Consider the following 22,144-nt stretch of genomic DNA (forward strand, 5'->3'; position numbering starts at 1 on the left):
CTTGTTTTCCTCCCCACCGTGACCCCCTCCTTCTCCCTGGGGATCTGTTTTGCTTCTTTCTTCTCTTCACAGTTCAGCGGTTTGAATTCTCTATCCACCTCCTATTCCCCTCTCACCCTAACCCTGCTTAATTCTGTGTTTATATTCTCTCGGAGGCTAATAGAAATGGCTGAGGGTATTGCTCACCTCATTCCAGAAATACTGTTCTAAATTCTTGGAGAGGCACCGTCCGGAGGGCCGTTGGGGGTCGGGAAGGCAGTGAGCACTGCATGGGGAGTCACTGGTTTGCCCAGACGGAGATCTGAGTTCCAGAGCCGGCTCCGCACCTACCAGCTGCGAGACCTTGGCCAGACTCGATTTCCTCCTGGGCGGTAGTGGAGTTGACAGCCAGAAGACAGCAGCTGCCTCCTGGCACTGCAAAGAAGAGGAAATGAAAGTGTTCTGAGCACACAGTAGGTGCCCAGGGGTGTTTGTCTGCTCCAGCTTTCACTGCAGCCTGACCCGGCCAATAGGCCTCTCCCCCCTTCCTTCCATTCTGCTCTGCTGTACCGGGATTACATGCTCATACACATGTGCGTGCATGTGTGCTCGGGACACACTCTGTGAAAAAGCAAGATTGACTGTTTCTTCGTGGGCATCTATTTCCCCTTCACAAATACCTACTGACAAAAGTTTAGTTCCTGAACGCAGGGACTAAGAAGGGAACAGCCTGGGTCCCCGCAGACCCAGTTTCCCCAGTTCAAGGCCAGGCATTTTTATTCACTCGCACCACCACCCCCGCCCCCTCCGAGTACACTCAGAGGGCTGCTCCTGTGTATGCCAGGCAGGCTCCAGGCCCTGCCCCCTCGGGAGTTCTGGACCTCACGATTGCTGGGGAGATAAGCTCAGTGTCATGTGTCAGACAGGCACGAGAGCCCGGGCCCTGGGAATTCCAAGAAATGAGGGCGTATTTCCTGTTATGCCTGGAGACAGGGGGCCTGAGAAGACACTGAAAGAGGTGGCCCTTGAGCCAGGCCTGGGTAGGAGCGGAGGGCGACTGCCAGTTCCACGAACTGCTAGGCTCAGCACAGCGCATCCCTGCTCTGGTGTCCAGTGAGGCCCAGCTTCGCAGCCAGCAGAGGGGCAGGAGCAGAGCCGGCCCTCAGGGAGCACCCCACCCCCTGTCTTTTTCTGCCGAATGTAGCCACTGAAGTGAGCCAAGACATCCTGCCATGTCCACGACAAGAGACCTTTCAAGAGACACTTCAGGTAACCGCGGGGCATCTTTCGGGACAGGACTCTGAAGCCTGCTTCTTAGTTTCAATGGAGCCTGTGAGCCAACATATGAAGACCTCCCCTCCCCCATTTGGCTTTGTTTTGCAAACAAGGAAACTGAGGCCCAGGAGGGACATCCTTGGCCTTGGCCACGGCCACACAGCTGCAAAGGTCTGGAAGGGACCAGAATTCTTGTGCCCAGGCCCTGGAGAGTGGGGCGGGGAGAGGGGCACTTTGAGTGAGGTAGAGATGAGGCAGCCCCGGCCTCCAGGCTGGTCAAGGGTCAGGGGAAGGCTGTGTCCTTCACTAAGGGAAACAGGCCCAGAGAGGGCTCTGACTTGCCCAAGGCCACGCAGCCACAAGCAGGCCTTTTACCTGCTACACCAGAGAAGGGGCACCCTCGGTTTGGCAGGCAGTAGGCAGGCAGGACAGCGGGGTCTCTCCAAGGAGCGGGAGGTTTTTCTCGCACTCCCCTTTCAAACTCTTAGCTTTGGGCAAGACCCTGGGGAAAGTGGAGGAGGAACCATGGGGAGAGTGGGGGAGGAGCTCTCCGGCACTTTGGGGGAGGATTTGAGGAAGTCCCTAGAGACGGGAAGGAGTTCCTGGGGGTTGCAGGGGAAACTCAGCGCTGGGGAGTTGCTCCAAACGGAGAGGGAGGAGCTGGGCCTTTCCTTCCCCCTCCGCCCCCCTCCCCCATCGTGGCAGGCTGTGGAGGTTGGGCCGGGCTAGACGCCCCAGGAGGGGGCGGTGTCCCTGGCTCCGAGCCCGCCGGTGCAGTGCAGTAGGACTTGATCCAGGGGCGGGGAAGTGCCTGGTAGTTATAAGAAGCAGCCAGGGCACCGAGGCAATGAGCTATCGGCTCAGCTGGGCTCGCAGCAGGACTCGGGCAACAGGCGCGCTCCCTGCTCTAGTCCAGCCCCGTGCTCCGCCGCCGCTATGGTTGCTGTGCCCACTGCCTGGTGCTCCCTCGCTCTGGCTCTGCTCGTGGCCCTGCACGAAGGTGAGCCATCCGGCCTCGCCTGCTGCAGCAGCCCCCTGGTCTGCTCAGCGGTGCCTCCCCACCCCTGGGGACCGCGGTGCCCCATGAGCCAGCTGGGGCTATACGAGGCGGGAGCCCAGCGGCAGCAGCAGGGGGCTTGGCCAGTAGGGAAGTGCTACTGGCCCAGGGCAGCAGCTGGCCCTTCCACCTGGCTGCTGAGGCATACCGGCTGGTCTGGAGCTCCTGAGCAGTGAGAGTACCAACTTCCTCCATTATGCAAGAGGAGGAGCCTGGCAGGTCCCCCGTTCCAGCTGCGCCAAGCGTCCTGACCCACCTCTCCACCTCTCTCTCCCTCCTGTGCACGCAGGCAAGGGCCAGGCCACTGCCACCCAGGAGCAGCCAGTGCCCACACCCCATGCCCGAGGCTCCCACCTGCGGCCTCGACGTTGCTCCTGCAGCTCCTGGCTTGACAAGGAGTGCGTCTACTTCTGCCACCTGGACATCATCTGGGTGAACACTCCTGGGTGAGCTACCATGGGGATTCAGGCAGGGCTGCTAACAGTGGGGGCAGGGGCAGGGGGCTACGGCATGCTGGGGAACCTCAGGCACAATACAGCTCTCCCTGGGCCTCCAGATGGGAGCGCTGGGCTAATATCAACAGTTAGCAGTTATTGTTTCCACTCACACGTGGAGGCTGCCTGAGCGATATAGAGGGCTGTCTCTTGAGAATTCTCACAACAGCCTGGTAAGAAAGCGCTGGCTCCATTTTCCAGACCAGGGTACCGAGACTCAGAGAGGGTAGGTGCCTTCTGCAAGGTCATACCGGAAGGGGTGAGTGGTAGGTGGATGCTCCGGCCCAGCCCTGGTGGACAGCAGAGCTCACGCCTGCTCTGCCTTGCCACCTCAGCACGATCTTCTAAGTAAAATACAATTAATGACAGCGCCCACGTCTCAGCTGCACCAGGCCCTGTGCCAGGCACGGCTCGTGCACCATCATCTCATGAACCCTCCATCCTCCCCTGAGGCAGGTTCTGGTGTTGTCCCCAAATGACAGATGAGAAACCTGCCCTTTGTCACCTGGTGGAGCCAGGGTGGGAGCCTAGGCTGTCTGTCCTGTCTGCACCCGCACTGCCTCCGGGCCACTGCATACTTCAAGCTGAAGTTTCTGTGTGCATTTGTGGTTTTTTTCCCCATCCCCAAATTGCAAAAGACAAGAGAAGCCCAGCACGTAAGCGTGTGTGGAGCTAATCCGCATCCAAACACTGGCTCGGGGTGGGAAGCCTGCCAGTCCCTGCCTGTCGGGTCTACCTGGAGTCATTACAGCTCCAACCACACCAGCTAAAATTAGCCCTGGCACCCAAAGGTGCTGGTCCAACCAGGCACAGGGCCCCTGCCCTGCCCTCGGCCCGCCTTGGCTAGACTGATCTGAAATCAGTCCCACCTGGCCTTGCACACATGCATGCACACGCACACACCATTTTTAAGTCAACGCTCTAAGACATACATGTCACCCCTCAGGCAAGTGGGGACCAGGAGGGGGCAGCTTAGCTGTGAGCCTGAGTGTTTACTCTGTGAGGTGGTATTTCCTCCCCCCTGCAGGGCGAGCTTCAGGGACTGCCTGGTTCCATTGGCTCAAGTTCCTGTCTGAGAATGGGCGGGGCTGGGAGGGTTGGGGGTGGGCAGAGGCCCAGAGAGGGGAAGGGTCTCTGTTCCTGTCCAGGGTTACCTGGCACCTAGGTAGGGGCCTGTAGTGGGACTTCTTGAGGTCAGGGGCTGGTCACCTTTTGCTGCCACCCTGGTGGCATCTGTGGCCATCCCAGTGTGCAGTGTGGAGAGTCCCTATTTGCCAACGGCAGTGACTTATCTAATCCTCTCCCTCTCCTCCCTCTCTCTCTTTTCCTCTCTCTCTCTCTCTCCGCCCTGCATCACTACCTTACTGGCTGCCTGCCCACAGACAGACAGCTCCTTACGGCCTGGGAAACCCGCCAAGACGCCGGCGCCACTCTCTGCCAGGACGCTGTGAATGTTCCAGTGCCAGAGACCCTGCCTGTGCCACCTTCTGCCATCGAAGGCCCTGGTAAGTGGGCACTCAGCCTGCAGGGGCCACGGGTGCCCGCCAGCCTGGGCCTGCCCTAGGCAGCAGGGTATCTGAGAGGCCAGCGGAAGGGCAGAGGAGAGAACCGGGAGATGGAGTACAGGCTCCTAGGGGCCCACGGGCATTGTCCCTTCCTGCAGAGAACCAGTCACCCCTGAGTCCCTCCCACTGCCCAGCTCTAGGAGCTTCTGAGAGCACTATGTCTCACTCCTGGGCAGGGGGGATTCTCCCCGGACAACAGCTGAGGCATCCCAGGCCCAAAAAGGGGACAGTGCTTGTCCTGTCAGTCCACACAGCGGGTCAGAAGGAGAGTTGGGCTTTAGCCTTGGTCTGTCTGACCCAGTCCAGAAGGCTTCCGATTCAGCCCTGAGGCTCAGGGGACTTTGGAGCTTTCTTAGTGGAGGAGTGACATCTAGAATGGTGAGGCCATGGTCCCATTTGAGGGCCACCACAGAGTTGCTGGGGGCCTTTACCATTCTCTTAACTCTTTGGGCCTCAGTTTTCCCATCAGTAAAAGGATGGGAAACTTTGTTCTTTCCCTCCGCCACTTGGAGCATTGGGGGAAAGCAGAAACTGGCCTTGCAATCCTAGCCTCCATTCCCGTGATGATTTTCGAGAAGACTCCTCTGAGACTCAAGCTGTGGCCCCACCTCGGCCTCTATTTCCCTGCAAAGGGCCACATCCGCTGTGGGTGGCCGGATTCTCAGTAGGCCAGCCGCCCAGTGGCCTCTTTCTGAGCTAAGAGTACATTCCCGGTAGCTCAGTTCTCCCCACCCCGCCTGGGAAAGGAAGGATGCCAGGTGCACAGGGGTGGAAATGGATCTGTTCCTGAGGGCAGGTCCTGGACGGGTGGGGGAGGGGCTGGGCCTGCAGCCAGGTGGCCTCGGGGCCCTGCACAGCCCCTCACTTGGGCTCTAATGTTCTTCATTCAGGGCTGAAACAGAGGCGACCCCAGGCACTGGGTCCTCTGCAGACACGTTCCAGGGTGACAAGACGTGGACTACTGCGGGAGAGCTGCTCCAGCGGCTGAGGTAGGGGCACTGCACACTGTGCACCTCCTGAACGCCCTGCCCACTTCCTCACACTTCTGTTGTTCCCTCTAAGAGGCAGGACTGCGTCCCCAGTGGGCAATTAAGAGAACTGAGGCTCAGAGAGGTGAAAGTACTTTTCTAAGGTCACACAGCAATCTGGCATCTGGCTGACTCCGGAACCTTTTAACCGCTGTGCTCTTCTTTACCACCAGGCCAGGAAATAGACTTTTTAGAGGGTTTGAAGGTTCTTGACTCTGGAAGGACCACAGGCGTTCGTTCTGGCTGTGTCTCTCTCTCAAGCATCTCCCATGTGCTGGGGTCCAGAGGGGCCAACTGCCCAACCCGCTCCCTCCCTTTACCCTAGATGGGGTCCCCTTTGCAGTGAACTCAACATGTTGAGGGTGGGCACACAGGAGGAATGTCTGTCCAACCGAACCGACTCAACAGAAGCCCGTACCTAGCCAAGCCACAGCATGGCTAAGGGGCAGCTTCTGAGCCAGGACTGCCTGCCTTGAACCCAAGCCCTGCCACCAAGCTTTGTGAGCCTGGGATCCTCACTTAACTTCTATGTGCTTTAAGTGCCTATTTTGAAACAGGGACAACAGCGCTACCCATGTCCTGGGGTTGATGGGAGGTCAGGTGATTTGACATAATAAAGCACCTGGAGTTGGGCCTGGCCCGCCGCAGGGGCTCTGCAGGTGTCAGCCATTCCTGTCCCCATCCCCTCGGAGTCAGCCAGTGCTGCCCCCCCCCCCCCCCCGCTTGGCTCCACAGGGGTCTCCATCTTTGTGGGGAGAGAGAAACAGTAGAAAAGGCAGGATCGTGAGACGGGCAGGATCCAGCATACACTCGGGAACTGCCTTAGGATGAAAAAAGCAGCTAAGACAGCAAGCGCATGGCCCTCTGCAGTGGGCATGTTCCGGCAGCCTGCACACCCCCTTCCCACAGTGCAGGGCCGTTTTTGTCTGTCGGGCCCAGAAAGGGGCCCGGCGAGGCTGCGACCCTTGCCCAAGTCCCCACAGCAGAACTAAAGCCAGCTCCTGGCTTCCAGGCTAGGACACTTTGAGCCAGGACAAGGCCGCCTGGCTGTGTCCCCCCAAGGGTCTCAGCCAAGTTCATAGGCAGCCCGGGGCACCCCTGTTCGTCTGGACCCACGTAAGAGGAACGTGAACAGTGGGAACTGTAGTCGGTGGAGTCTGGGTGAGGAGAAGGGGAACAGCCTGGAAGGAAGGGCGTGAGCAACACTACGGAAGTGGGAAGGCAGGTCCTGGCAGTAAACCCCGGGCTGTTCTTGGCCGTCCAGTCATTCCAGCCTCATTGGACGTTGAACGTCAGCTCTGTCCAAGCCCCTGTGGGCAGAGAAGCCTCTCGGCCTGGTCTGGCCTGTCATTGGGCAGATCTTATTTTCAGGGCCAGTGGCTAACTTCTGACCCCAGGGCAGCAGTGATTAAGGGTGTCATCCCTGTTAGTGCTGCCTGTCACAGGGAAGTCTGGGCGAGGCCCACATCTCCTGAGATGCTAAACTGACCCTTCTTGATTGCAGGGACATTTCTTCTGCCAAGATACTCTTTGCTGGGCGACAGCAGGAGGCCACAAAAGAGACTGGGCCCACACACTCCAGGCGGAGGAAGAGATAGTATTGGAAGCTGGAGAAACTCTGGGAAGAAAGTCTGCATGGAGATGGGAAGAGAGAGGTAGCCCAGGCCAGGGAGACGCTCCACCTGCCTCCTGGGCCAGGAAAATGTGCCTGCTGGGACTGGCACAAGCTTTGGCCTCCTCCCCCAGTGAGGGAGCCACCCTCAGGCAGCTCCGAGACGTCACACTGCCCAGGAAAGCCTGCAACTCCCAGGCTGCAGAGCAGCCTCCTGCCCGGACTCTGGCCCCGCATCCTCGCTGGAAAGAACTTAGTCTGGAGGCCACGTCCTGAGAGGGGCCCTGCCTGTTGGCTACAAACCAGGAGTGACACACAGTGATGGACACTCGCACCTAAGCCAGCCCCGAAGACTGGACAGGTTTGCCCAATGGCTGGTGTCCTGGATGCCCTCATCTGTCCCCTCCAGCTCTCCCTCCCCATAGTCCTCTAACCCTCATACCCTCGGGGCGCTCCTGGCGAGAAGGGCCTGTTCTGCTTCACTGTCTGTATATAACTTATTTGCTATAAGAACTTTGGGAATTCCAGTTATTTATTGTAATGTATTTTTTTTAGACTCTCAATTATTTGCCTGCAAACTTGTGTTTGTAATAAACAGTGAAATGGTTTTCTGGTATTTCATCTTGGCTGAGGCAGGACTAGGAGACACCTCTTGCAAAGGGGATGCTTGGAAATTAGGAGGACACAGGAAGGGGGAGGAAAGGGGCTGGGGCAGGTGGCCAGCGCCCTGGGTTCCACTCCTTGGGCCCTTGCTAGGCGTCTCTGGCTGCTAACCCACCCTCTCTGGACCTTTACCTGTGATGTGCCTGGACCGACATTTGTAGCTCTGATATCCAGGACTCCAGGACCTATGTTCCCCTCAGACCAGGAACCAATGGCCAGGCTTTTCCCAAGAGCGGGTTTGGTGAAAGCCAAAGCCCACTCTGCTCCAACTGCCCTGTGCCACCAGGGGCTGCTAGGAGGCCCAGAGAAAATCTGCCCAGTGCGGGGGTGCTGCAGCTGGAAGGATTCCACAGATGTGTGCAGCCCTGGGGGCCAGTGGCAGTGCTGCGGTGGAACCATGGCCTGGCCCTGGCCCTGGCCCTGTGACTCACCTTGGGCTTTGGGTGGGGTCCTGCTAAAGCTGGGTTGACACTCCTCTGACCCAAGAAGCCTAAGACTCTAAGACTGGGTTGGCCAATCCTACCACGGCCCAAGAAGAAGCCCACCTGGGTCCCAGGGGCAGACAGCAACTACAGGGCCATCCCCGCTGACAGCCACCTGGCCCAACAGCCTCCCCTCTGCCAAACCCCCCTGTGAGCAGGCGGTTCCCTTTCCTCCCGGTTGGCCTATGCTAGGAGAGGTCTGAGCCAGCAATTGAAAAATAACTATTTATATGCCATTCTAATCCTGCCCAGTCCCTGAACCCATCCCTGACTCCTAACGGAAGAGTCACATGTTGACATACTGAACTCCTACTGTGTGCTGGCTCTTTACCCAGAGCAAATCACTTTGTTCTCACCACAACCCTAGGACATGGGTATTTTTATGATTTCTGCTTTGTAGATAAGGAACCTGATGCACATAGGAGGCAGCTGACTTGCCTAAAGTCACACAGCAAGTATGTGGTGGCATCAGGATTTGAACTCAGAGTCTGTAGTACAAATGCTTGTATGTATTTAACAAATATTTATTGATTGAATTCATGGATTGTCACTGCATGTCACCTTGAACAAATATCTCTTTCTGAGCCTCAGTTCTTCTTTTTTTAATCTGCAAAATGGGAAACAATAATCCCATGCAGGACCGCCTAGCAGGACTGACGTGAACAATAAATGGACAAGTTCTGGATGCCGGGCTCAGCCAAGGGCCTGATAAGAAGCAGAGGCTGCTTGTCAGTCCGTCAGTCACTGGGGCAGGCACAGGGCTAAAGGACCTGAGAGCAGAGAGGGACTGGGTGGGCGGTCTGGGAAGAGGAATGGCCAGAGAAAGTCTCCTAGACAAAGCCCACTCCCACAGCCTCGGAAGATGAGTTAGACTAAAATCAACAGAAAAAGTCAGAAGGGAGCTCCAGACGGAGGGACCGGGAGGGGAGTGTATGGCGGGGAGACAACGGAGGTTCCCGTGTGGTGTGGGCATGGCGATGAGGAGTGGGGGCGGGCAGGCGGCCCAAGTGAAGCCAGAGAGGCCTTGAGGACCTTCTCTTGGGGGCCATGGGGAGCCCCTGTGAGCACAGGGGAGCTGGTCAGACCTGGGCTTCGGAAATAGGCCACCAGAGGGTTACACAGAGCAGGAGCGAATGAGGGGACTGGAGGCAGGGAAGCCAGGTCACGACCGGCCCCCAGGCGTCCACGGTCCATTCTGGGTGGGGAGGGCTGGTATGGTGTGGCCTCATCGCTTCCCAGCCACTTCCCACTGCAGCCCAGGGGCCAGGGCCCACCTCTCAAACCTCAGCCGAGCCTGGTGCCGGGGGCCTCACTGCCTGGCAGCCCGGCAGCACCTTCACGATGCCCCTGCGCCCACTGGAAGCCCAAAGTAACAGCCAGTGGCCAGGAAGGCGGCTGTGGGAGGCAACACCAGGACGGCAGGTGCAACGAAAGCCTGGCTGAGGGCGTGTCGGACGCCCAGGGAAGCAGGCACCCCCTGCCCTTGGCACAGGCTCTGGTGGCTCTGGCCAGAGTTCATAGATCAGTGACCCAAATGACTCAGAAACAGAGATGATTAAAGGGAGGAGAAGAGGCCCAGGAAGCAGGTAGAGGCGAGGTGACAGTGCAGTCCCCTGGAGGTGGGGGCCTCTGCCGGGGCTGAAGCGGGTGCCGCTCTGGCCTTCCTTCAGACGAGCAGTTTGTGGGGCCGGGGGACCATGAGCACCCAAAGTCTGGGCTCGCTTCTAGACCACATCCCAGGTAGCTAGGGCCTGGCAGTGTGAGGAAGGTGGGTAGAGTTTGGAAGAAAAAGACAATTGGTGAGGAGCAGCTGCCAAGGGGAAAGGGACCCTCGGAAGAAAGGTGTAGACATCTTGAAAGGCTTGTCTGCACTTTGTGGGACAAAGCCTCCCCTTTTCCAGAATTCCCCATAAATATTTAACAGATTTTATCAAGGCTTTTTGAGCCAAATTTGTGTTCCTTTTGATGGGAATACCAGGCAAGGCTAGGCCAGAGGGGGGCACAGAATGACCGGATTTATTGGGGTTCCACTCACGGACAGAAGCTGAGTCAGAGGGAATTCGGTCCCATGTCCAGAGCTCCCAGGCCCGATACACACCCAGGCTGCTGCTGGGCCCTTTCCCTCCCTAGCTGACTCTGCCCCCACCCCCTCGCTCGGGAAAGAACCTCGAGGAATTATGGATTCCCTGTAAAAATGCGGGATTTTCACTTCAGAAAAGTCATTTGCCTGTCAGGGCGATAAATCATCAGAACGCGGCCACCCGTCCATTCGACAGTTACGAACGATCCTCTCTGCGGGCGCAGCCCCTGCCCCCCAGGTCAAGAGGAGGGCCCTTCCAGGAAACAGAGTTCACTGTCGAGGTTCCAACAATCACTAGCATCTGTGCAGCGCTCACTAAGTGCTTTCTGCACTCGAATCGCTTGCTTCCTCACACAACCTCCGGGAGCAGGTTCCAGCCTCCCTGGCCCCGTTTCGGAGAGGGGGTAACCAGAGGGTAAACTTGCTCACAGTCACGCAGCTAGTGTGTCGCTGAGGTGGGATTTCAGCCTGAGACTCTAAACTTATAAGCTGTTCTGTCTCTGATAGGATGCATCCACCCTATGATAGAGCTCCTAGGGTGGGGGAGCCCAGGGTGGCTTCCTGAAGGAGGTGGCATCAAGGCCTGCTTGAGGAAACCAGTCAAGAGGAGGAGGAAGAGGAGGAGGAGGAGGGTGGGCATGAGCGTTCCCGGCAGAGCAAACAGGGTGAAGGGAGCTGCTCTCAGCCCCTTTCAGGGAACGAAAGAGGAAAGGGGCAGGGAGGAGCCCAGGGGGGAAGGCGGGAATGAGCAACCAGGACCTCCTGAGCACCAGGTCCAGGCTGAGTGCTTGGTGTGGGGGAGGGGGCTACGGGCAGAAAAGGCGGGAAGATCCGCAGCAGTTGTCACCCCCTGCACAGCCTCCGGGGTGTCTCCCAGGGGAATGTTACCAAGCGCCCTCCTGCAGAGGTGTGTGTCTTCAGATCAAACTGCATTCAGGGGTCTCACAGGCTGGCAGAAAAGGCAGTTGGGGCGAAATAAAGGGACAGGAGATGCAGTACGTACCTTATAGGCCGCCCTTCCAGTTGGTGGGGGTGGGAGGGGAGGGAGTGTTTGGATACAGGGAGGGTTTGCACATGCCGGGATGGGGGAAAGGGTATCACAGCTGGGGGGAGGGTGTGAGGCATGTCTGGCCAGATCATGGAAGAATCCAGAGAGAGGCAGCTGGCCTGATGGGCAGGAACCAGGCTGGGGATTGAATCTATTGCCAGGAATTTGAACTTGAATGATGGGGAGCCAGTGAAGGCAGCTAGCAGGGGAGAGCCAGGACGGAAGCTGGCCTCGGGCTGCTGGCTTATCACTGTCCCTTCCACAGCCAGCCAGTACTTCCAGCTCAGGAGGGCCCTCCCAGCCCCTCTCAGGAGGAGCAGAGTGTGGGCCTCACCTCGCCTGCCAGGGACCTGAGCCAAGAGCCCTCAGCAGCTCGGAAGGGGGCCATGTGCAGGCCCGCCGGAGCCCTGGAAGAGGAATGCAACCTAATTAATTCTCCGAAGCTCAAGGGCCTCGCCTTGTGGGAGCAGCTGCCAGGACAGGCCTGCCAGGATGCCACCGGCCCAGCCTGTCGATCACTCAGTACTGAAGACAGTGAGGGGGACAGCAGAAGGGAGCAGAGAAACGAGGGCTCGGGGGCCAGCCCCGGGTGCCAGCATGCACGCGTCCTCCGGCCCCTTCACAGGTGGTGATGATAAAGTAACAGTGATAGTAACAGCCCAGAGGCCTTGAGCGCTTACAGTGTACCCAGCTCTGTGCTGAAAGCATGTCGTATTCACTCATCTCATTATTACAAAGACTACTGATCGAGGTGGGTATGGTTATTCTCTCCATTTTGCTGACATGGAAACGGAGGCTGAGATGTGAACTTCCCTGTCCAGAGAGCACAGGCAGGGCAGCTGGGATTTGGGCACATTGTCCTAACCGCCATGCTGGACTGACTCGGCAGGGGGAATCGAGGCCCCAGGAAGGTGGGGTGGCCTTCTCGGGAACAGCAGACTGAGAAAGGGGCGCAGGATCCTGAATGCAGTGAGGACCTGGCGAGGGAAAGGCCACACCCCTCAGCTCGGCTTACATTGCTTCTTCCCCAGGTTTCGCGTGGGGCTCTTCTCCCCTGGCAGGGGGACCTCAGGTCACTGGCAGGGACTCGGGGCTCACACTCCAGGCAGGTGGAGCTGGAGGAAGTGATCCTGCTCCCTGGGGTCTCCGCCTATGCCCCGCCCCAGAGGCACGGGAACAGCGCGGCCAGTGGGTCAGCCCAGAGACTCCTCCGGACCCTGTGCCCCCTGCACAGGGGGACACAGAGGACAAGGGAGGCTCAGAGTGGTGCAGGGACGGGCTGGACCGGGGTCCTACAGCTAGAAAGTGGCAGAGCCAGGACAGGGACCCAGACTGCCCGGAAGCCCAGGCTCTGACAGCAGGCCAGGGCTGTGTTGCCGAGGGACAGTTCCTCTCGGGGCCTCTGGTTCCTCACCCGCCCCGAGGGGATGAGGGGAACAACCCAAGTTCACTAATAAAAACCCACACGGAGTCCTGACTGGTGTGGCTCAGTTGGCTGGGCATTGTTCCACAAAGCGAAGGGTCGCAGGTTCAATCCCTGGTCGGGGCACATGCCTGGGTTGCAGGTTTGATTCCCAGTCGGGGCGTGTGCAAGAGGCAGAGGTAAGTGATTGATGTCTCTCTCCCTCCTTTCCCCTCACTCTAAAAATAAATAAATATATTTCTTAAAAACCCCCACACAGATGGTACTTCATGTCTCAGGCACCCTCTGAAGTATTTTATTTAATTTAAAAAATGTTCCAAAACAAGATTTTATTCATGGTTACATAATATATCATCATAAGGCTGTACTATAATGCATTTGAGGTAACAAATGTATATTTAACTGTGTTCAATTTCCCACCAATAAAATAACAGTGTGTGCTACATTTATACATAAATTTCATACTCACCCCTAATTCTCTTTTGCTACATATTTTTATTGAAATATAATTCACACCATAAAAATCACTCTTTTTAAAAAGATTTTATTTACTTACTTTTAGATAAAGGGGAAGGGAGGGAGAGAAACATCAACGTGGAAAGGTGTATCAATAGGTTGCCTCTCACACACCCCCACCTGGGGACCCGGCCTGCACCCAGACAGGTGCCCTGACCGGGAAATGAACCAGCAACCTGTAGTGTGCAGGCTGGTGCTCAATCCACTGAGCCACACTAGCCAGGGCAAAATTCACCCTTTTAAAGTGTACAATTTACAAATTTATATAACCATTATCACTGTCTAATTCCAGAACATTTTCATTACCCCCAAAAGAAATACTGTATCCTGCCCTGGCTGGTGTGGCTCAGTGGATTGAGCACCAGCCTGCGAACCAAAGTGTCCATGGTTTAGTTCCCAGTCGGGCCACATGCCTGGGTTGTGGACCAGGTCCCCAGTGGGTGGCGCACAAGAGGCAACCACACATTGATGTTTCTTTCCCTTTCTTTCTCCCTCCCTTCTCCTGTGTCTATAAATACATAAAAATTTATTTAGAAATAAAAAAAGAAATACTGCATCTTTTAGCAGTCTTTGCCCATATCCTGTATCCCCCAGACTCTAGAACTTACCAGTCCACTCTGTCTCCATGGATTTCCCTATTCTGGACGCTTCCTACAAATGGAATCATACACCATGTGGCCTTCTTGTCTGTCCTGTCTCATTTAGCCCCACGTCTTCAAGGCTCACCCACACTGCAGCATGGGTCCGTATTTCACTCCTCCCTGTGACCGGACACAAGTCCACTGCAGAGGGAGACCGCATTTTGTTTATCCGTGCATCCACTGAAGGACATTTAGGTTGTTTCTGCTTTGTGGCCTAAGCACTTTATTTCAGCCCTCAACAACTCTACGGGGAGATGCCGCTGAGCCATAATACAGACAAAGAGACTAAGGTCCAGGAAGGTTAAGTAAGCCTTCCCAGGTCACTTAGCTTGTGAACAACAGTGGGGGGCTTTACCCCAAGAGTCTAGTGCCAGAGGTGATGACTTCAGCCATTGGGCTGTGCCATCTCCCAGGTCAGAGCAAGACAGCGAAGGTCAGCAGCCACAGCGAGCTGCACAGAGGTGATGCCAACTGGCCGCTTGGCCAAGGGTGGCAGCATTCCTCAGCAGCATGTCTGAAGGTGGCGGAGCCAGGTCTACCAGGCAGGACCCCAAGCTAGGACAGGGCCTCAGGACACTCAGTGATAAAGAATTGCTACCTCAGCACACAGGTGAGGCTCCCCAACACAGGGACGGTGCTCCACGCCTGGGCGGGCCTGCCACCCAGAACCCACTTCCCCACCCGTCCCCACCTGGCAGGCTGTGGCTCCTCTCCTGGACCCAACGTTCTGCCATGGGGAGGCAGGGGAAGGGTCCTTGGGTGGGGTCAAGGGCAGAGCTATAGCTGCAATCAAGGCCACTTGTGACCTTGGATGGGTCTCTCTGCCTCCTCAGGGCCTCCATCTAATGAGACAAGAAATCTTAATGCTTTTTACAGATTGTTAAGAGAAATCCAAACGTTTTACTAAGAAATCTTTTTAAATTACAAAGTAAGACAATAAAGGCACAAAAGCTTGTGACTCAAAAACAAAATAAACATACAAGGAGCATCTAGAATCAAAATTAATTCTTGACACCCACTGTAAGGTACTATCAGAGGGGGTCATGTCGCCCTTTTTTTATGAATTCAGGTATACGTTTTATATCTAATTTGTAAAAAGATTTTTTAAATGTATTTTTAGAGATAGGGGAAGGGAAGGAGAAAGAGGAGAGAAACATTGGTGTGTGAGAGAAACATCAATTTGTTGCCTCTTGCATACGCCCCAACCAGGGACCGGGCTGCAACCCTGGGGACCGGGCAGGTGCTCCGACCAGGAATTGAACTGATGACCTTTTGCTCTATGAGACAACACCCAACCAACTGGGGCACACTGGTCAGGAGTGTATCTAATTTTTATAAGATATTTAAAATAATGAACGGAGCCATCGCAGTCTTAGTCTGAACAGCCGCACCGTGGTCCCTGGCACCGGCAGACCCTCGCCCACCTACCCAGCCACCCTCTGGCGCCGTGGGAGCCCTCCCTCGAGCGCCATCACCCACGCGCGGCGGTGAACGCCCTGTCTGTACATCGTTGTCCACAGAGAACAGGTTTTTAGATGGGAAGCAGATGGATCAAAGGACAGGCACGTGTTAAATATTCTACCGAAAACGAGGTTCCAGTGCACACTCCTGCACCCGCTGGGTGGGGACAGGTGCCCTCTTCCTCACGTCCCCTCCAGCACTGGCTGCTCGGAGGCGGAAACCAGTTCTTCCTAAGGTGCCCCCTGTGCATCAGAGACACACCTGCTGCTGCTCGGGTCGATGAGGGCAGGGGCCTGGAGGCTCCGGTGTCCCCTCCCAGGCTGGTCAGAGCGTGCCTCCGCGTCCTCCTGTGCTGCTGGGATCTAGATCCTGTCGGGCTCCCCACCTGCCTCTCTGCAGCTGGCACTTGCCCCCAGCCTTTCGGCTGCCCCTGCCCGGGGAACTTAGGGATGGAGAAGGGGCTGACCGGTCTCATCCTCAGCTGACTCCACCGTCTCTGAATAATGTGCCTTTGAGTAGGGCCCTTCAGGGGACAGCATTGTCATTGGAAAGCATGTGGGATGGGCGATGTTTGGCACCTGAATCTGCAGGTGTTTTGAATTGGGGGAGCCTGGGGCACGCTCAATTTTTCTCTCAGCCTGTGATCCAAACTGGACATCTGGATCTCGCCTCCGCCTGGGCTTTGCCGTGTAGACCCAGGCAGGCTGCTGTCCCTTCGGGGCTCCAGGTTTCCAGCTGCAAGGCTGGGGAGACCCCTCCCAGGGAGCAGGTGCAGAATCTGCTCCACTGGCCATGCGCATTGAGGTGAAACGAAACGAGGGCTCCTACTGGGAGGTAGCAGACTGCAGATGGGAGGGGCAGGGAGGGCGGAAGGGAGGAGCAAGCAGATGGGAGGGGCAGGGAGGGCGGAAGGGAGGAGCAAGCCCATGCTTCCTCGGGGCCAGGCATCTGAGGCCCCCTCCCGACAACGCTGATGCAGCATGGTAAGCTCGATACCTGGCTAATATGAGATGGCGTGTGAGCACATGCACACGAGGTGCATAAAACCTGTTCTGTGTTTGTGTCTCGTGTGAAGGGTTTTCATGCATAATCCACACATGTGCATAGTCCTATACATGTTCACATGCACTGGCATATGTGGCTGTGAGAGCCCCTGAGTATGGAAGTTTTTGCCTGGTTGTGGTTACATAGAGGTGTGTGCACAGATGTGCCTACATGTGTGTGCATGTGTGAGGATGAATGTGTGCCTGCAGGATGTGCATATGAGTCCATGATTGGATCATACGGGTGCATGAGTGACATGAGCATACACACAGGGGTGTGCGTTTGTGTCTGAGTACATGTGAGGACACGTGCATGACATTTATAGTCATGTAGATAGAGTGTGTGCCTGGTGTGCACACACAGATGTGGACCCAGAGGCGCTTCAGTGTGTGAGGGCAGAGCTGTGACCCTGCAGATGTGAACATACATGAGTGTGCATCTGCACCCCAATGGGCACCTCGAGGTCTGCGAACACTGACAATTCCCTCCAGGGCCCATCCCCTGTCACCTGGACCTCTTTCCCCTCCTCATACTGAGGAACAAAGAGAGGGACATTGTCACTGTATAACCTCTGAATGCTTTGCTTTATTTACAGGCATAACAGTCACTTAGTAATGAATAAGTCATTACAAACCTTACTGATTTGGAGAACAAACACATCACAGATGCAGTACTAATACGGAATTTGAACAAAAAGCCCGAAGGGGCGGATTTCCCAGGCTCAGCCTGCAGGGAGCTGTCCAGAGTCAGGGATGGCAGCATTGGCTCTGTGCATTCAGGGGACAGAAAGGGAAGGTGCCGGAGGAGCCAGGTTTCCAGGGCTGCCCACCCCTAAGCTCCATCCCCACCCCACACCCAGGGAGATTATTGTCCTTCTCCCAGGGGCTCCCAGATCTGGCTCTAGTGGGAATGGGGTCATGGGAGTATCAAACAGAGCTCTGGCCAGCCCCGCCCGGACAGCGACTGGACAGGCCACAGTCCCACTCAGCCTCCACTTCCTCATCTGTAGCCCAGAGATCATCATACTTCTCTAGAAGCTGAAAATACAAGCTCAGACATCTGCCCCCTCTGCTCACCTCCCTCCTGTGCCCAGAACAGTTTCTGGACTTCAGCCCACTGCACAGGGACCCTCTGGCTCCTCCCTTGGCCTGCCCTGCCTCCTCGCCCCAGGCCTGACCCACAAACTTCTACTCACCTATCAGACCCCACGCCCATGTCACCACCTGCCGCATATTTGTCTGTCTCCCTGAATAGACTGTGAACTCTCAGGGCAAGGACATTCCTGGGTCCCCAGAGCCTACCCTGACCTGGTATGGCTTAGCTATCACTCACTGTTGGATTTTTAAAATTTCAGATAACGAGGGAAGGTAGGGGTAGGGCTCTGGGAGCAGCAGTGTTTGGTACACACAGCAGGTCGTTGGGTGAGTCAGCTGCCCCCTGCCCTGGAAAGGGGAAACCACTATTTGTCGATTTCCACCGCTACCCGCACCGCCGCCCTACATTTACAAGTCTTATTGCATTTGACCTTCACCACACACCTTGGAGGCAAAGGTGACTTTTTATTCTCATTTTGTTGCTGCAGAAACTGACCCTCAGAGAAGATGAGTCAGCCCCAGAGCTGGGATTCTGGAGCCTTCTCCAGACTCCTCTCCTCTTTTATGAGCCGGGCCCACAACCTCAGGCACTGGCAGGTGTTTGTGACTCCGCCCTCGGGAGCAGCCCTTGATCGGGTTGGTGGTGGGACAACTCTCAGGCTGGCTCTGCCCCATCTCCTGGAGCCCCCACTGCCCACCTGTTGCTCATTAACTTGCCTATCTCACTTCCCACATTCTTTAGGTTTTCCCGGAATCACCTTGCGAATAAACTCCATGCCCTGGAATCCTGGTTCAAGTCTATTGCCGAGAGCCCCACCCATGACAAGGGGCAGCTGCGGTGCAGCTGCAAGTCCTGGGCAGGCCAGAGAGCCTTGTTCCAAAGGGGCCTCTATCTCAGGGGCCATGAGACCCCTACAGGGTCAGAGGCAGCTTGGGCTGTTTACTGGAGAGGAAAAGGGAGTGGGTGCGAGTGTAATAGGGCTCGCCTCGGGCCTGATGCGCCCACACCTTCTCCCTTCTACAGAAGTATACCTCAGACAACTCTGGCCCTGCGGGCACCAGGGCAGACCCCTGGCCCTCTGAAAAAGTCCAAGGCTCCCCACCGGCCCTCTTCCACTCAGCCCCTCTGGCCCGGGTCCGTCCAGGCAACGCAGGGAGCTTACCTGAGGTAAGGCCCTGGAGGACAGTCTGAGCAACTGGTGTCCTTCTCTGGGCCTCAGTCTCCCCTTCATCAATGCACAGGGCCTGGGTGGGGCAGAGGGAGGGGATGGAGTGATCTCCGCATCTCTTTGAGGGCTCACGTTCTCCAGTTCCGCCAGGAAATCATCTGTACACGAAACAATGGGTGTGGCATTATCTTGCCCCTCATCTCTGCACACTTTCAAAAGAGGGTACTGCTAACCCAGAGCGATAAATTTCTAATGATGGAAACCCAAGCTTTGCAAGAGAGATAGCTTGACTTTGGGGGTTGGCCTTCCTTACACCCCTCTAGTGATGCCATGTCTACCCTTAGGTGGGCAGGCTCGTGAAGCAGAAAAAGCACAGGCTTCAGAACCAGACAGACATGGACTCAGATCCTCTAAGAAGCCTCTTAACTTCTCTGAGCCTCAGCTTCCTGGGCTGTGAAATGGGCTGACAATACCCACTGGTCCCAGAGAAGCATATTTAATCTTCTTCAATCTGCTCTCTGATGAGGAAACCACTCTGATCCCCAGTTGACAAATGGGAGCCCAGAGAAGATCAGGCAGGTGTGAAGAAGGCCACCCCTGCTCAGGTGAGCACAAAGTGGTTCAGGACCTTCCTGTCCCTACCCGCTGCTGCCCAGGGGACTCTAGGCCTGGGCTGTACCCTGTCTATACCAGCCTTCCCCTGCCTGGCCTATTCTTCACCCAAGATACCCATTGACCTATTTCTGTATCTGGCCCATGGGGCAGCAGGGGCTGGACCTATAATTATCGCTCCTCTGGGATACCTTTGGCCTCAGGAATGTTTGGACCTGGGCCAGGAGGTCAAAGGACCAGCAAACTGTTCCTACTCTCTAGCAAAGCTCTTAGAGCCTCATGACACCTGGGATAGGCAGGCACGCCTTAGCCACAGAGGGAAACTGAGGCCTAGAGTCTTCAACAAGGAGGGGAAACCAGCGGCCTCCTTGATTATCTGGAGTGGGGATCAATACAGCAGCAGATGAAAAATGAAATCAAAATAAGAAATGGGTCAGCAATTCCTCTTCTAGGTGTATACCCTAGAGAAATGCCTAGATATACGTGCCAAAATATGTGTACTAGAATGTTCACTGGAACACTATTTAGGATAGTCCCAAAGTAGAAACTACCCAAAAGACCAGCAATGGCAGAATGAATAAGTAAAGTGAACTACAACTACACAAAGCAACATGGGTGATGTCACAAGCAAAGTGACAGCAAAGCACATAAAATGAAAGAGTGCATCGTGTAAGAGTTCATTTCTACACGGTTTGGATGGTGCTGGAAGTCAGTGTGGTGGTTTCCCTTGGTGGGCAGTGAAAAGGGTCAGGAGAAGGCTTCTGGGGTCATGGTCACGTTCTGCTTCTTGATCTAGCTGCAGGATGCATGAGTGTTCTTCTCAGCTTAGGAAATGCATCAAGTTATACATTTAGGGTTTATACACTTTTCTGTTTGAATATTATGCTCTTGAACTTTAGCTGAATCTTCTGGTATGTACTCTCTTGTGTCTGGCCTCTTTTCTGCAACATTGTGTTCCTGACATTCATCCATGTTGTTACATGTAGTAGAGTTTGTTCTTTTCATTGCTGTATAGTATTCCATTGCGTGACCATACCACAGTTTGCTTATTGGTTTTATGGTTGATGGAAGTCAGACTGTTTCCAGTTTGGAAGCTACTACAAACAGGGCTGCTTTGAACGTTTTTCCACCTGACCTTTAATGAATGAATGTATGTATCTCTGCTGGGTACATACTTAGGGATGGGTTAGCAGGGTCATACACTATACGCATCCTCAGCTTTGTTAGGTGCTGACCAAAAGTTCCCAGAATGGGTTATCATTTCACACTTCCACCAGCTATATGACAGCTTCACATCCTTATTGGCATTGGTGCAGTCAAACCTTTTCCCTTCAGCCATTCAGTGGATATAAAATGGTATTACATTATGGTTTCCATTTGCATTTCCCCGACGCCCAGTGAAGTTGATTGCCTACTTGGATTCCCGAGAAGCAGATCCCGAGATAAGTATTCAAGAGCAAGAAGCTTAGTTGGCAGGTGCATTAGTCAGCTCAGCCTGCTGTGATAAAGCACTACCGACCGGGTGGTTAAAACAAACAACAGAGCTCTTTATTCTCTCAGAGTTCTGGAGGCCAGGGGCCCAAGACTGAGCTGCATGAGGGTTTGTTTCTGGCGAGACCTCTCTTCCTGACTCATAACTACTGCCTGGCCGTGTTCTCACAGGGCCTGGCCTCCGTGCATGCACCAGGATGGGGCAGGGGGGGAAATCTCTGCTGTCTCTTTCTCCTCCTATGGACACTAAGTCTATTACGTTCGGGCCTCATTTAACCTTCATTACCTCCCTAAAGACTTTATCTCTGAAAGCAGTCACACCAGGGTCAGGGCCTCAACACACGAATCTGGGGCAACACAATTGAGTCCATAATAGCAGGTGATCCAGGAACACTCATAACGGAGTGAAGCGAGAGGGAGCGGGGAGGAGGCTCTGGAGTGTGTGTGAACAAGCAGGCTACCGTCTTGGGCATCCGGAGTTTTATCCCCCAGGGAGACTCTGGGAGACTGCAAACCGTGCCCCACAGAGTGACACCACCCAGGGCAAAGGAGCTGGTGTTTTATGGACCAACCCATGTAGTCATTGGCTGGGAGCTGCCTTGGGGAAAGACGGTGGGTGTTAGTTAGCTCCTTGGCATTTGAGTGCTGCCTTGCCAGGCTCCTGAGAAACCCGGGGGCTCCGTCCCAGCCACGGGTGCTGGCCTTGGAGGGAGTCCGTGCTCCAGCAGGTTTTCACATGCCAGTAACGACCAGGTTCTCACGTTTTTGAAGGGCTTCTCACATGCAGCTGGACTGTGAAGGGTGGGTATTGGCTAACCAGGCCGGAGAGGGTGTTCCAGCAGGCAGACCAGCATGGAGGGGCGTGAGACTGAGGTCAGGGCCAGCAGAGACTGTACCATGAGAGGCAGATGGGAAAGTCACCCCTTGGGGGCTCAGGCGCCCCATCTCTATGCCTATGTCCTCAGAACCCCAAGCTGGGCTGTGTCCCTAAGGTTATCCCAGAAGGCTATGTTCCAGCACCACCACCCTCCAAGTTTCCTGATTGCTGTCAATCCAGCCCCCCATTCAGCAAGCACCCCCAAATCCAAGAATGCCCCTGTAGCAGAAGATACATATACCACCCCCAGCAGAGAGGCTGCAAGCCAGGCCTGGGCCCTGGCCAGACAGCAAGGACAAAGGGACAGCATTTCCAGGGCAGCAGAGGCCCAAACACTGCGTGAGAATCGGGAGAGTCGAGGGTAGACCCCAAGGCTGGCCCTGAGCTAAGGACCTTGAGCTGAGTGTATCCTAAAATGCTGAGTGTGTCCCCTCGGGCCACCTGAAATCAGACTGTGCTGCTCCCCCGAGGTCCCATCACTGGTAGGAGGTCTGTGTGTTTGCACTGTCTGCGACACCCACACAAGGGTCAGG

The 22,144-nt window shown here is 55.6% G+C and overlaps 1 protein-coding gene across 2 annotated transcripts; it reads left to right on the plus strand.

Annotated features, from left to right (window-relative positions):
• Positions 1 to 1,194: 1,194 nt before the first annotated feature.
• Positions 1,195 to 7,574, plus strand: EDN2 (endothelin 2). 2 transcript variants are annotated; one of them, XM_053660571.1, is made up of 5 exons: positions 1,195 to 1,248; positions 2,601 to 2,757; positions 4,188 to 4,310; positions 5,261 to 5,359; positions 6,903 to 7,574. In XM_053660571.1, the coding sequence occupies exons 1-5, from the start codon at positions 1,212 to 1,214 to the stop codon at positions 6,994 to 6,996; spliced, it is 510 nt and encodes a 169-aa protein (XP_053516546.1). In that variant the 5' UTR covers positions 1,195 to 1,211; the 3' UTR covers positions 6,997 to 7,574. The 2 variants fall into 2 exon arrangements, with proteins under 2 accessions (XP_053516546.1, XP_037005533.2); XM_037149638.2 differs by lacking the exon at positions 1,195 to 1,248 and adding an exon at positions 2,040 to 2,254.
• The last annotated feature ends 14,570 nt before the right edge of the window (positions 7,575 to 22,144 follow it).

Source organism: Artibeus jamaicensis, unplaced genomic scaffold, assembly GCF_021234435.1.
Source record: "Artibeus jamaicensis isolate MK-2021 breed Jamaican fruit bat unplaced genomic scaffold, CSHL_Jam_final scaffold_847, whole genome shotgun sequence".
Classification (NCBI taxonomy): Eukaryota; Metazoa; Chordata; class Mammalia; order Chiroptera; family Phyllostomidae; genus Artibeus; species Artibeus jamaicensis.